The sequence below is a fragment of the Acanthochromis polyacanthus genome, chromosome 6 (genome assembly GCF_021347895.1).
Source record: "Acanthochromis polyacanthus isolate Apoly-LR-REF ecotype Palm Island chromosome 6, KAUST_Apoly_ChrSc, whole genome shotgun sequence".
NCBI lineage: Eukaryota > Metazoa > Chordata > Actinopteri > Pomacentridae > Acanthochromis > Acanthochromis polyacanthus.
The window spans coordinates 26,289,234-26,304,668 of record NC_067118.1 but is presented as its reverse complement, the minus strand read 5'-3'; the positions used below and the strand labels follow the sequence as shown (position 1 = coordinate 26,304,668).

General features: G+C 41.8%; 1 protein-coding gene across 1 annotated transcript in view; it reads left to right on the top strand.

The window, feature by feature from the left end:
• Positions 1–14,793, top strand: part of itga5 (integrin, alpha 5 (fibronectin receptor, alpha polypeptide)) — a 39,061-nt gene extending 24,268 nt beyond the window's left edge. Inside the window, exons 19-30 of the mRNA XM_022198135.2 lie at positions 2,255–2,322; positions 3,665–3,815; positions 4,795–4,887; positions 5,579–5,658; positions 6,452–6,532; positions 6,625–6,730; positions 7,052–7,210; positions 7,816–7,923; positions 11,002–11,115; positions 11,754–11,855; positions 11,966–12,088; positions 12,197–14,793. Coding sequence (XP_022053827.1) covers positions 2,255–2,322; positions 3,665–3,815; positions 4,795–4,887; positions 5,579–5,658; positions 6,452–6,532; positions 6,625–6,730; positions 7,052–7,210; positions 7,816–7,923; positions 11,002–11,115; positions 11,754–11,855; positions 11,966–12,088; positions 12,197–12,280 — 1,269 coding nt within the window. The 3' untranslated portion in view covers positions 12,281–14,793. The remainder of the gene's footprint in view (positions 1–2,254; positions 2,323–3,664; positions 3,816–4,794; positions 4,888–5,578; positions 5,659–6,451; positions 6,533–6,624; positions 6,731–7,051; positions 7,211–7,815; positions 7,924–11,001; positions 11,116–11,753; positions 11,856–11,965; positions 12,089–12,196) is intronic.
• The last annotated feature ends 642 nt before the right edge of the window (positions 14,794–15,435 follow it).

Here is a 15,435-nt window from a genome sequence, read left to right as displayed (position 1 = left end):
CTACTCCACTGGGAAGATTTCCACAGGATCTGGAAAGCTGTTTTTAAAATGAAAATGTGAGGCATATGCACAGTGGAGTGTTTTCCTGTCCCTGCAGGAATAGTTTCTTGGCCTGCATTACTACGCAATGCAGGTGACTCAAGCGCTGAAGGATGGTTAATATTTCAGGGAGGGGCACAGCCAGGCGTCTTGCCCATCTGGTTGAAATCTCTCGGCTTTTAGCCAGCTTTCCTCCGGCAGTGAGTGAAGCTGGCTAAACGTGCAGGCAACTTTTCAGCTGTGGCACAGCATGCACCATATGTGAGTTCAGCAACAGCTACCAGATTGGAGCATTTGGAGAATGGCAGTCAGTGTAGTTTGATCTCTTTCTCCATTTGCTCCACTATCCTGTTGTGCTTCTTTTTCCTGTCATTGATGTGCTTCCTAGATATCAAAGCAGTTGGGCCTCTGACAGATGCTATCCATTGCTGAACCGAGACCTTGAGTTGAAATATCAACATTAAACCTGACAAAACCCTTTTCTGCCAAACATCCAAAGAGGGCAAACTGGATCTGTGGATATCTGTGGACTGGGAGTAGTGTCAGACCGCCAACATATTTCATTAATCTTGTTTTATACTGTGTGAATATAAGAGTGAAGGGTGACTATTACACCACAACCTTGGCCTAGATCAGACACATGATGCCCTATTGATTTCCACATATGCTTTGAGAATGTGTGGCTGCCTAAGTAACGCTTCATTGATTCTGCCAAGTTCTTACTCTGTTCAAGCTGTAGTGAGAATGAGAGATGGCTGATGTGCTCGGTGCAGTCTCACTTTCTCTCATCTTAACGTATCCCACATGCATCCATGAAGAGCCGTGGCTTTAAAATGGGATCATTAATTGCCGTTGTTCTCAGATCTTCTACACAAGCATCCATTTGTGCAAAACAAGTAAAGAGTTCACATGTTGCCACCTTTTTAGAACTTGGACAGGGTTGACATTGTGAATCAATGCCCTCATTGTTGTTAAAATAAGATCATCTGACCGAAAGAGTCGAGCTTTGATTAACGGACTGTACTCCGATTGCCAAGTTAGTGTTTGGAGGATGTTTGCCCTCATTGTGTCACATGCTGATGTCAGTGTTGATGTTGTTGTTCAAGTGCAGTGATGATACTGCAAGAGTTGTTTTCCTGGCCTACACACACACACACACACACACACACACACACACACACACACACACACACACACACACACACACACACACACACACACACACACACACACACACAGACATGAGCCAGGGAGCACATGTGGCCAAGTTAGCATGGTGGTTACCATGGTGTCCCTAATTAGAGCCCCTGCATGGTGTAATGACAAGGGGGGGCGCTTGGCTCTCTCTAATCTCCTCCTCTATTTCTATTTATTATCCTCATCGTCATGAGCATCATCACACTGTCACAGTCGCAGTGGGATGCAATTTAGCAATCCGCAGGGCTTTCCCTGCCGCTGCTCTGCCACACGTTCGGCGGTCATCCACTTATCCGGCAGTGTTTCTGTTCCTTTCTTCTCTTCCTCTCCACTGTAATCTCTGGAAGCCTCACTTCTGCTTTAAGGTCAACACAGATATCCTTTGTCTCAGTCAGTTGCTCTGGGCCGTTCCCTCCTCTCCATATGATCATACAGCACTGCGGTTCGCTGGGTGGTGTAGTGTGTGGTGGAAGCGTGGTTTGCCACATGGAGCTGTGATGTGGGACGCTGGTGAGAGGCTGGGAGCCGGCAGCTTTGTGCTCAGCTCCACAGGAGTATCTCCTCCGGCATGAGCTCTGAGCTTCGTCATTTTCTTTCTTTTTTTTTTTTATTACATTGTAAACAGAAAGCATGTGTGCGCCAGGACAGCTGATTCATGAGACTTTGTCTGCGCCTGTCATGACCTCACCGGGTCAGTTAACGTCCCTCTGAGCCACAGCATTGTGTTTAAGTGTCTGATGTGCGGTGATGATGCCTTGTAAATAAGGGGGAGTATCGCAGCCCAGGTGTGTGTTGGGTGGTGGTCGGAAGACGGGGGTGGAATGTATTAGTCACACCACATGTCGCGTCTTGCTACATTCATCCTGTTGTCTCCCTTAAACAGACATCTGATTTATCTTGTGTCCCTAATTGTCTTCACATGTAAAATGAGAGCACTTTCAGTCAGAACCTACTGAGGGATCATGGTGATCTGCAGCCTCTTGTTAAACTTTTATCACCCCCACTGTGTATCTTTTAGGCTCAGATTCTGCTGGACTGTGGCGAGGACAACATCTGTGTTCCTGACTTGAAGCTGGCAGTTAACGGGTGAGTAGTCTGTTCATTTCCTTACATATTTCCAAAAATCCCAGAGCATATGGATTTCAGGAAATAGATTAGAATTCAGTGGATAATGCATAGTGAACTCTGGACATGATCACAGACGCTGAACTCTTCACCTCCGCTCTGCAAATAGGACCTTGGGTTTGAGTGCGAAAGCATAAATACAGCTGTTTTGTTGTTCTGCCGCTTTGTTTAGTTTAGGATACCAGAGAGTGAGTGTAAATAGCCGCGGTGTTGCGGTACAGTAGAGATGCACCATCGCTGCAGGTGCTACGACTAACGGTGAAGGGGAAAAGACACAGAAGATGAAAGGGATCTGCTCATCTGCTTCTTAAGCCGTCAGGAGCACCCGGCCTGCCGCACTTTGATTCAAGAAATCTGTTAGCATTTTCCTCAAAAATAACAGCCTCCCTGATACTCCCTTCTCTGCTCTGTCATTTTGATTTCACATTCCTATATTTATCTCCCATCTGCCTCCATTTTCTTCGATGTATGACTGATCCATCACATATGGAATAACCTGCTGTGTTAAAGTTTGCGCCCCATCCAACAGAAATTGAGCTGCAGAAATTAATGCAATTTAAACTGTGTTTCTGTCTGCTCTGTAGTAAATTACGGAGCCTAATAGTAGTTTGAGGGGTTGACGGGATGGTCGTGATTTAGTGGAATTTCGAATGGAGAAAGTATTCGCCATTCCTTCGCTGTTGTTCCTTCTATTCCACTGCCAAATCACACAACCTGTCTGACCAAGGGTCCCTCTGGGAAGTTTTAAGGTTTTGCGGTGCTTTCTAATTTTGAGCCTTTGTTTAGTTTTTAAAGTGCGATGCCAGTTAGATTCAGACTACAGTCGACTTGTAGGCCAGCAGAGGATCAGCTTCTGAAGTCTTCTCTCCCTCTTGCTCTCCTGCTTTGCTTTATGAAAAAGGAGCTGTAATTAAAAGCGTCTGTGTGGCCCTCCATGTGGAAATTCTCATTGTTCTTAGCTGTGGAGAAAGGTGGAGGGAGTGAGAGAAAGCGAGGAAAGGGGAGGTGTTTTACAGCCCCACGTTCTGTTGTACAGCATGTATGACTTTACTACCACATTGGAAAAATGTTCATTTAATGTGGGAGGCTTTGCGGGGTGAAGCTAATTGGTGCTTTTTTTTGCAGCCAGGCTCTAAAGAAAATACATATGCTGAACACAAAACCTCCAAATTTATTAGTTTAATTAGAGAAATAACAATTAATGGTCCATTCTACTGCCAGCAAACACCACAACACAACTTTATCCATATTTATCCATAAAACCTTGTCCCAATTAATCAATATTTCCTTGGTTGGTTTTCAGTGACAGGAAGGAAGTCTACCTAGGTGATGACAACTCGCTGACCCTGACTTTCAACGCCAGGAATGAGGGTGAGGGAGGAGCGTACGAGGCAGAGTTGTATGTGGTTCTGCCCCCTGAAGCTGACTACAGTGGTATCGCCCGGAATAATGAGGTGAGTGGAAATACCTCAGAACACAGCAATAATAAGGCATGTCCTGATCTGAACTCAAAGATTGGGATCGGGATTAATCACGGCATTTTTTTAACTGATCATATCAGCAGGAACCTAAAAGTGATCTTTCGTTTAAGTTCACCTGTGTCAGAGTGGGAGAGCACAGTTTGTTTAAAAATGGCAGGAATGCAAATTTTGAATTGTTTTCTAAATCAATAGTCTTGTGCTTTAACAATCAACTAAATATTAATCAATAACACAAATTGAGCAGAATGTACATTTGTCCTGTGCTGACATTTCTTTCATAGTAAACAGACATTTGGTTTGGGCCTTGAAATAACTTTGTTACACAGACCACCGTGAGATAGAAGCACTGTCCAGTTGATCATGGCTTGTCTTGCACATACGTGCTCTAGTTGGAGGACATTGAACGTCATTGTAGTCTTTGTCATGGTGGCCTGTCGCTGCTTACCCAGAACTGTCTTTATTCCAAGTGACCACCTCCTCAGGTCATTACGTAATTTAACAGTAAATGGCTCCATCTGGTGCAAACAGTTAATGCAGCTAATGTACAACATGTTTTCTGACATGCAAGTAGAAAAAAATAAGTTTTGCTGTCTTCTGCAGCCACACTATATTCCAGACAGTTCTCCACTAGACCATTACAGCAAGGTCTGTGACCACTTATGAAGCGTTAAGGAACAGCTGGGTGCATTGCAGAACTTTTCATTTGTCAAACATATACAATGGATTCATTTTAATGACTTAAATGTACTTGAAGTGTGTGTTATCTAGAAAAAAATGTATCTTATTTGGACTCTGTATTGGGAGAAACAAAATATTAAATGACTTGAATTGGGGGCAAACAACTTCATTGGGACAACTCTGGTGAAAACCTACAGCTTTTGGGATTAATATGTCTGTCAGGATTTCTTTCTTTTTTCTGATGACTGTTCTTTGCTGTCCTCTTGTTTTCCAGAGTCTGGCTCAACTGACCTGCAGCTATGACACAGAAAACCAGACCAAATACCTCAGCTGTGATTTGGGCAACCCCATGAAGTCTGGCACTAATGTAAGAACACTAGTGTCTTCTGGCTGTTTTTTTAAAGTTTTATTTGTTGTTGTTGTTTTGTTTTTTTGCTGTTATAGGATACAGGACTGTATCTGAAGTACATTTAGTTATAATAGTCAGATGACCGGTCACAGTTTGTTGCTGTTTGTAGGAAAAAGCTGCATGCCGTCTGCAGGTCGGATGCGAACAGCACAGGAAAAGTTAGCATGTGTCAGGAAATGTTGTGACAGGAAAAACAGCCTCCATCTGTGCCCTCAGCTCCTTGCTGGGAAGAGTTCCCCTTTTATTGATGAAGTCACAAGCTGGCATGTTTTTAATAGATCTCTACCAACTACATGTTACTGTAACTGGGAGTGACAGAAAATGTTTTCATTGTGTCTGCTTATTTGTTCTTTTAAAGCTCTTAGATTGCAAGATTATTTATCTAGAGTGAGTCAGATGTAGCTTATGGAAAGGCAGATATGAATGAGATGTAATGTGCCACTAAAAAAAAAATAAAAATTGAAATTGTACATGTAAAAAAAACAAAAGAAGACCAACTGAGACTTGTTTGGTTCTGTGCAGACAGTATTTAACCTCAAGTTTACATTCAGATCTGTTTTCTTCTCTGCTGCTTGTTAGGGAAAATGTAGGGATCTACTTTCTGTAAAATAACTGATGATGTTAATATGTTTGAACTTTCTTCTCACAGCTTTGGGCAGGTCTGCGTTTCACAGTACCACGGCTGAAGGACACGCACAAAACCGTTCAGTTTGAGCTGCAGATTCGCAGGTACAGCTTGATGTGAACAGAAGCTCAAACTGTTTTATAAGTGCTCAAAAAGTATCCAAGTACATTTACTACTAGGTAAAATTTCAGGTATTTGACGATTTCCACTTACTGTTACTTCCTACTTCCACTCCATTTCATTTCAGAGTGAGATGTACTTTCTGCTCAACTACATTTATTTGACAACTTGAGTTACTAGTTAGCTGTAAGATGAAGATTTTACACAATAAAATACAACATGCTGCTAAAGATTAAACAAGTGGTTTCCAACCTTTTAGGTGTTTGACATCTTATAAAAAGCTGTGTATAATCAGGATCACATTTCAGATGTTTACGAGCTGTTAACAGTTCAAACAAACAATGAATTTCTCTCTAAACTTCTCACATTGTTTCTTTTCAATAAACGTTCAAAAGATCCAATATTTCACCAGAAATCAGGGATTAGAGAAACAGTTCAAAAACTGAAAACAGATTTGTATATCAGAATTCCATTTTTTCTTCTTTCTTCTCACATTAATTATATGATTTATCCGCTGTACTTGTATATACAACTGGACATAAAGTAGTAACAGAGACATGATGTTGATACATTGATTTATTATTGACCTAATGATGTCATATATAGTAATATATTAGTCAAAGGGGCCACACCAGTACTTCTACTTTTATATTTTAACTGTATCTTGCTACTTGTACTTAGGTAAAAGATCTGAAAATTTCTTCCTTCCTGATCCCCACAACTTTCAAATGACATCATATAATAAGAATCTTTTTCTTCTATTCTTTGTTTCCACAGTAAAAATGAGAATAATTCCCATAGTGAGGTTGTGCCCTATAAGCTGGAGGTGGTTGTACAGGCTGAAGTCATTCTGCAGGGGTGAGTGGAGTGTTAGGATTCCCTCATTTGAACTTTTGGAACTTCATTAATTATCCAGCGCCTCCCTCACACTTTCTCCTTTCTTCTTTCAGTGTGTCTCGACCTGACAAGGTCTTCTTTCCACCGGCCAACTGGAAGGTGACCAAAAACTACGGGGTGGAGCAGGACGTTGGGCCTGCAGTGGAACACATCTATGAGGTAATCAGCCCTGGTCTTAGCTGTGCAGACTCATTGGGGCTCAGCAGATTGAGCTGGAAAGCAGATCCTACTGTTCAGGAAAAAAAGTCAACTTCCCAGAGCAGCGAAGAAGGAAAACCAAAGAAAATGTTCTCCAGATCACACAGTGTGATTTAGGTTGTGCAGAGCTACCAATTTGTAGATTAAAGAAATATGCTGGATGTTAATGTTTCAGCATGGGAAAGAAATCCGTTGTAACCTTGCAGCTTTACTGCCGCTATAACTAATATAAGAATCAGTCAAGGCTGCTATTGAAGTTTCTGTTTTGATTCCTTTTTCCAGCTGGTGAACAATGGTCCCAGTCAGATCAGCCACACCTTATTGGAGCTTCGCTGCCCTCTCAGTGTCCAGGGTCAGAGCCTCTTCTACCCTCTGGAGTTCTCCACTGAAGGCCCCATCAACTGCACTTCGGACAAACACATGAACTACCGGAACCTCAAAGTAAGTGATTCACATGCACCTCTCGGGGTCAAATGAGGCAAATCTTAGACAGCGCAGATCTTCCAGATTCCCATTTGTATTCTCAGTAGTTTGCCCACATCCACCTCCTCCTCCCAGCTTCTCAGCCCCACCCAGGACACTTACCCCACCCCTGCTTTGAAGCTGCAGCTCTTCCCTCTTCTCAGCACAGCTTGATGAACCACCTCACCCAGCGCTACACTCTCATCTTCGACATCCAGCGACACCTCCCTTATACCAACTCGTAGCTTTGGGGTTATTTTTTTGGGTGAAACATTTCAGCGAAGTTGTTTGTGTTTACATTTGAAGCTTGACAGATGTTGAACAGAGCTGTGAGTGCTCATCCATCTTAGCTGTGTTCTAATGTTTCTTTTCCCCTGGTGAATTGCTAAGTATGGTATATTTCCACGGGAATCCATGAGGACTGAAGCTCACATGCTTCTGATTAATGACAAAAAGCCTCCGGGTCATGCTAACATTAGGTCCTGTATTGACAGAGAGGGTGCTGTCCTCTTCTGCCTGCTGAGGTCAGTGTCTGTGTTGTTCTAATGGGTGTGTTTTTTGTGTGTGTTTGTGTCCTGCTTTAGCTCCAACGTACATCCACAGAAACACCTATTCTGGCACTGAAGGCCAGTGAGCACCGTGTCGAGAGGAGGGACGTGCACAAGAACCCGCTCGCTCATTTGACTAACCTGGTGAGATGCTTCAGAGGGAATTGTCACATTCTATAAACATAACAAGCTACGTGCATGAATGAACACTGTCAGGACAAAAGGTGAAGTCTAATGTAATAGGTGACTGAATGGTGACTTGAAAGTGAGGGAATGAGGAGGTTGCAGCTCTGGGTAAATGTGGTACTGCAGTTAAAACCAAGAGTTGGGACTAAAGTTTAAAACAATATATTGAGTTTTGTTGCCTCAGGTGTTCAAATCTGGATCTATTTTGGTGACAGCGGGTCTCTTTCTGCATGAGACTCCAGGGACTGGGTAATTAGGTTATGATGTCGTTAAAAGGGAGGGGTCAGAGGGCACAGGCTTGCGCTGTTGTGGTGATTAACATTCAAGAGCCTTTAGTAGTGGTGGAGAGGCTGAGCTGACATGAGACATGGGAGGCTCTTTTGCCACTGATGCACTGCTTGCTTCACAGAGTCTCTAATTTTTTTGCTCTGGGTGTTATGAGTCCCCCGAGCCCCCACACACTAGCCCTATTGATCCACCCAGCTGCAGGTAGCTGCTCTATCTGCCTCCATCTGTGGATACCTGCCTCCACTAAAGAGATCTTTGTCTGTGCGCCACTCTCCACTGTGCTCATTTATCAAGTATGTCCAGTGACACATTAGTATGAAGGACCCCATTCTCTCGTTTCCCTTGTGTCTGCAGTTTTTTTAACACCCAGGAGGACTGACCTCTCCATTCAAAGTGATTCTTGATCGAAGTGTGCTGGTGTTTAGCAAAGCTTAGAGAAAGCTGTTACTGAAGATCATAGTGTGAGAATTTGAAATGACCTGCTTCAGCTTTCAGGAAGTGAATGATGCAGAAAGAACAAAGGACTGTTTTTATTGCCTCTGGTCAAATCCAAGAATATTTCAAAATTACAATGATTTATTGGAAAGTCTTTAACACTCTTTGAAATGTTATTTAGTGGTTGCCCTACAATGAGGGACCTCTTTTCAAACATCAATACTGAAAATGTAGATTGAGGCTTTTTTTTTTTTTTTTTAAATGATTAAATGTCATAATTGTTTTTTATTTTATGTTGAAAATCTCCTGATAGAACACTCCTAAATAGTGTCAGTAGTGGTCATTCTTTGGCTCCCATCACATTTTTCCTCTCTGTGTGCTCACTTTTCCACTGCAATATAAAGTTCTGTGCTTCTGTGGAAAGAATCCAACTACGACACTGTTAAGTCAAAAATGACCTCTGTGCAGTATGACACAGTTATAGTGCTATAAATATGAAAAAAGGGGGGAAAGTAGTTTTTTTTTTATAATTTATTTTACAAAAATTGAAAAAAAAACTGCAGTAACTATGTACACATTTTTTTGTAGTTACCTACAGATGTCACCAATATTGGAAGAAAGGTGACTCTACATAATAGAAATGTTTTACTACTTGCATTTGTAATTTGTCTGCATACTTGTCTCCTATCTGCACGATGTAAACACATTCTGCAGTTCATCCCAGAAGTCCTTCAGCTTTTGTCACATGATTGTTCGATTGTCACAGCTGAGTCAATATTGGCTATTTGGGTGCACTGAAAAGCACGCAACTTTATAATATTTTTTTTATAGAGTCTGGCTATGCAAACAGTTAGTTTTGGTCTTTTTTTTTTTTTAAAAAAAAGGCTTGTAGAATAAAGTGATTTTGATGGAATATCACAATTTTAGGCTTAGATTTGATTATTTTACCAAACTTGTGAACAAATTAAACTGTAGATTTGAGAATTTATTAGACAGTGTAAAAGCCACAGGTACTTATTTGTGGATTACTAATATTTTATAACTGCATTAGTGTTAAATACAAAGATTAAAGTTTCTTGTTAATTTATAATGACTAGTCTATGAAACATCAGTAAATACTGATTAGCTGTTTTTAAAGCTATCAGTTGCAACTTATACTTATTTAAACACATAAACATCATATCAGAAAGGGGAGAGAATATTGTATATTACATTGTGTTGACAGTGTGTGATATGTTCCCTCAGTATTTGAAATAGAACTGACACTAACAGCAATGTGGTCATATGAACACTCCTGAGCAGAAAAATTGTCCGAAACGATGGCATTTTGCTGGTTATATATCAGCATCACTAGAAGTAAGTTACCAGAATCTCATTTAAAGTAATTGTCCTTCAGTCGACGACTTGATTGATCAGCCCTTTATTCCAGAGTGTCATCCTATAAAGCCCCTTTGCATACTGCAGATGTGTAGTCAGGCCAGACTGCTAGTTTTTGAAGTTGTGGGAACAGCTTCCACAGCCCAATGATCCACGTCTTGACCACATAATCCCACCAGGGAGGATATGTGGGGACTTGAGTCTGAGGCATCTTTGGCACTGGACCATGTTCATGTCATTTTCACAAACCTTTGTGGCTCCACTGCCCTTGAAGCATCAAACAAGTCTACCGAGAGGAAGTGGACTGATACGCTCACTATCTGTCTGAATTCTCATTAAATCTGTCTAAGAATGAGCCTGAAGGAACTAGGCGGGCGCTCCTCTCTTCCTCTGCTGTGTTTGCCCTGCTCAGTGTAATAAGTAAACTAATGCGCTCCCGCAGGAAACCCGCCGAAACCTCTCAGTCTGGGGGTGGTCTGGTTGCAGCACCAGCTCTAAAACAGTGTGGGCATGTTTTAAATATGTTTAATGTACCAAACTGCATTGTGGGGATCTAATTAAGACTGTGTATGCTACAGTCTTGAGAAAAATGGGCCGGATTTAGTGGTTGGGCAATAATATGGCAAGTGGCGCATGCTGCATTTTTACAGTCTCATGACATTCCTTCAATCTAATTCGAAGCAGGCGTGGAATAGGGATCATAACATTGGGCTCTTTGTTATATTTATTCGACCTGCAGCGTAACTTTGCTGTTATATGGCATATCTGTTCTACCAGTTTTCAGTTTTGCCTTCATGCTCCTCCCTTGCATTTATGGCGTGTCACTTTCTTAAAATTTTGTGGGAATAATGTGTACTTTAGATAATGTTCATGCACAAAATAGATTTGAAATGTATTTAATCAACACCTTCCTAAGGGCACTCTCTGTTTCCACAGTCTTGCTCTAATGTGGAGTGCTGGACGCTCCAGTGTAACGTGGGTCTTGTGGAGAAAGGAACTACCGCCATCCTCAAAGTGCGATCCCGCATCTGGGCTGAGACCTTCACTGAGGTTTGTGGGAGAAGAACCTTGCTTTTCAAACTCTATAGTCACGTACTGTACGTGAAAATGTGCTACCAGCAGAAGAAAGGACTGTTCACTACAGATTTGTCTCTTCCAACTGCTGCCTGTGTATTTTCTCATGTCAGGCTTTGGCAGGAAGCAAGAAATCCATTTTCACTTAACATCGAAATGAAAACACTGAAAGTTAAAACCTCAAATTTGCGACAAATAAGGAAAGGCGAATAGCTGCAGTAGTCAGTCACACGTTTGTTTGTGTTCACTCGGCACCAGCAGTGGTTCTAAATCGGCTGACTCTGTGCCCAGTCTCACATATTTGCCTCAACAAATGGGACAACAGTTGCCGTTTGAAAATGTAGGTTGATCCGGGCTGGTGTACATACTGCAGCTTGCACCAGTTTGCCTGTCATGTCTGAGCTGCACACAGATTATTACCCACCTCCTGCATACGGTCACACAAGGCGTATGTGTGATGTATTGAAAATTCATTATCTGGCCGACACAGCTTCTCATTGGATTGGAATGCTGAAGGGGTTTTCTCGAGAAGATGCACATGGTCTGTGTCGCCACCTAGTGTGTGACTCTTGTATACATGAGTTAGTAACTTGTGATGTTTTTTTTTCCCTCAGAGAGCCTACAAGCAGTATGTGCTGGAGTGTTTGGCCAAATATAGTGTGAAGAAGATGCCATATGCAATCCCACCCAGAGTTTATCCTAGTGGACAAAAAAAGGTGTTTAACGTCTTCACTCATTCATTTCTTTCCAACTGGCCTATTTCATACAGAACAATGAGCTTAATTTTTTACTCTGAGACAAAGACTAATGATCGTGTCATCCTCAGGTGGTGACTCCAGTGGTGTGGAACAAGCCGGATGTCGAGAACTCTGTTCCCCTGTGGATCATCATCTTGGCTATTCTGGCTGGTTTGCTGCTTCTGGCTCTTCTCATCTACGTCCTCTACAGGGTCAGTGCTGCTGTGAAACAAAGGATTTTAAAAGCAGCAATGCACTCTCATGTCTGTGTACTGTTCCGATTCCAGCATTTGTAAAAAATGTTTCTGCTTTTCTTGCAGTTTGGCTTCTTCAAGCGATCTCTACCGTACGGCACCGCCATGGAGAAAGCACAGCTCAAACCACAGGCTGCCTCTGAGGCCTAAATGACCTACCAGAACCACAGTGCCTGGCCATATGATTGCAACGGAGAAACAAGATGGAGCATGTAGAAAGCAGTTGAAGAGTTGCGCGAAAGAGAGACTACTGGAACTCCACTGTGCTGCACTAGAGGAAGACAAAAATCCAAAGATCTCCAAGCCAAATGAATGTTTTTCTTTTTCAGTTTTAATTTATGTACTTTTTTCAATGGCAGGTTGGGATTGTTATCAACTAGAACTTTTCTTGATGCTTAAAGACTAACATCAGACTCTACAACAAACAAAAGTCACTGCAAAAGAAATCCAGGCCACATTCAGCTTGTGAATGCAGTGAGATGCATGTTGGGTTTACTTCTGTGGACTCCTGTGATGGAGAGTTCTGTAATACCCCTTTAACTGCCTGTACTGGTGCTAATGACAGGATGCGGCCACGTGTAGCTTGTGGCTTCCAGGAGCTGTGAATTACGCTGCCTGCTGAGGCCTGAAAGTATTCTTCTGATATCTCCTGAACACATGATTGACAGCAGCTTGGGTAGCAGTTTTCAGGTGAATTAACCTGGTGTTAGTAAAGGCAACATTACATGCATAGATAGCAAAATTGGCTTCGTAGCTCAGCTTTTATAGAGTTTAGTTGTTTGTTTTTTTTTTAATGAAAAAAGCCCCGACCTGTCCGAGGTGTTTCTCTGATTCTTGCCCAGTGCATGCAGGGATGGGCTCCACCACCCTGCAGCCCTGGATGGGATATATTGAAGATGCAATGATGGACGTTTCTCAACCGTTCATGAAAATGATCTCTCTCTGCCTCAGGTTGGTGGACTGTGTTGGGTTAAGTTGTTTTTGCACTCAAAGGAAATCTACTGATATTATTCCGAAGACACCAAAGACTGACTGACTGACTGACCTTCCTTTGAGTTCTGAATTTGACTCCTACTGATCACTTTGTATAAATCCTCTGTGTTCGTGTTCAGAGTTACCAATGCTGGCATCGTCATTGTTGCGTAGTCGACTGGGATGCGACTGGAACCACCACAGACTTGTGACACCTCATATAAGGCTTGAAGCAGTGTGGTGCTTCTGTCACAATGTGGTGTCCTCCTCAAGAACATTTGTGCCATCTTAACTCCTGCTTGATTCGGGTTTGGAAGACCGCATGCAAAGCAAATGATTCTCACGAGATACCACACAGTTACTGGCCATGGTGCAATGATGAAGCGAAGACATGACAATCAGCGGGGTTGTAGCTTTGATAGATGGCCAAAAACAGAAGGATCCATATCCAGCTTATTGTGTGTTACTGTGAGATACTGTATTTTTGATTGGGTAAAATGTTTAGAGTGAGAAGAGGCTGAAGTCTTTCCAGGAGCCAAAGGCTACAGGGACAAACATCAAAATGCTTTGTATTGGTTTCTTTTGTCATGTACATCAGCTTTACTTGCCTTAAATGTAAATACTTAATGTCTGTGGGTTAGAGTTAGGGTTGTGTGCATGTATATTTGAGTGAATGGTATATTTATGAATGTTTGTTTTGTGCCTCCCATTGCCTAGTCCTGTTTATGCCCATCACATCTGTAGCTTGAGATAACTGAGGTAAAGCAATTCTGCGTTACTATAAGACAAAATAGCATAAATACCTCTAAGAAAGGGATAACAGCTAGGCACTGGGAGCTAAATGTTGTTTGGAAGTGCAATATTTATATTCACTCTTTTTAATATTATAGTGCTTTCTTTTTGATTTATTTGTGATTGAATTGTGATAACCCAGAACTTTTTTTGGTGTCAAAATGTGTGATAAGCACGTAGATGAAGTCCTTTGTGGGCTTCTGGCTTTACACGTTTTCTCCACTTCATGTACTCACCACTTCACTGCTGGACTACCTTCCTGATCTTACAGATTTTTTTTTATTTTATTGCACAGACTGACACAGAAACACATCCGCCAGAGCGTATCTGAGTTGAACTTGGGTATGTTGACATAGTTTGATAATTTATGTGCTCTGCTGCTGCACCTGTCCAAACACCACCCTTATACTAACCATGTGTTTTACATTTGTTTGCGTCATTACACACTTTTCATTCATCCGCTCTTATTGGATAGTGATTTATAATTTGTCAGATGGTCCACAAAATCCCCATTTGGTTGTTGACCTAAATCCTTTAACACACTGTCTATATGTTTTTTGTTTTTTTTTGTTTTTTTACTGAACATGTCAACCCATTATTTATAATGACAAGGGTCATTTTACTACTCCCTCCATGGTTACATCAGGAGAAGGCACTGTTATTTGTTCTTTTTCTTTTTTTTTAACATGTCTTAGCCCATTTTCACTCTCCAGGACTTTATAAAAGATGTTGTACATATTGATGACAAGGAGAGTGTTTTGAATTAAAATGATTTGTCGTGAAATTTCTCACCCCATATTGGGGAGACCTTCTGTGTCAGGTGGAAGGAGACTGTTTGAAGGTCAATTTTTTACCTGTTGCAGTTTGTACTTTAAATAAAATATTTTCCTTTTTACAAATTCTTGTGCTTTAATTTACAGAGCCCTTCTGGTGACATGGTAAAAAATAAATAAATTGTGGCCACAATATAACTATAACGAAATACTTATTCGTGGCCACAAAATACTAATTTGTGGCCACGAAATAGGTATAACGTGCGTGCGAAATACTAATACTATTAATATCGTTCCTGAACAGCTGAGTCCTCAAAGAGACCTGAGGGGCTGGTTAAAATGAATATTCCACCTAAAACCTCAACTAGGACAGTATGTGTTGCAGTGACAACAGAAGGAGGTCCTCTCTAGATGGAAGAACTGCGTCCGAGTGGCATCTCCCTTTCTGCTCTTACTTTACTCACTAAACTCAAGTGTCGTGGAGGACTCCAGTAGTTGTTTCCTGCTGCAGCCTTCTCTTTTTCAGCTTTCTTCCCCGTCCGATCACTCCCGACCTGGTTTTTGTTGACGTTTTTGACCTTTTTTCCGAGCTTTGACCAATCTGAGAACATGAAGTACATCATCGGCATCAACGGCGTAACCAATGGAGGGAAAACCAGCCTCACCAACCGCCTGATCAAGAACCTGCCCAACTGCTGCTGGTCCATCAGGATGACTTCAAGCCCCAAGATCAGATTGAAGTTGGTGAAGATGGCTTTAAGCAGTATG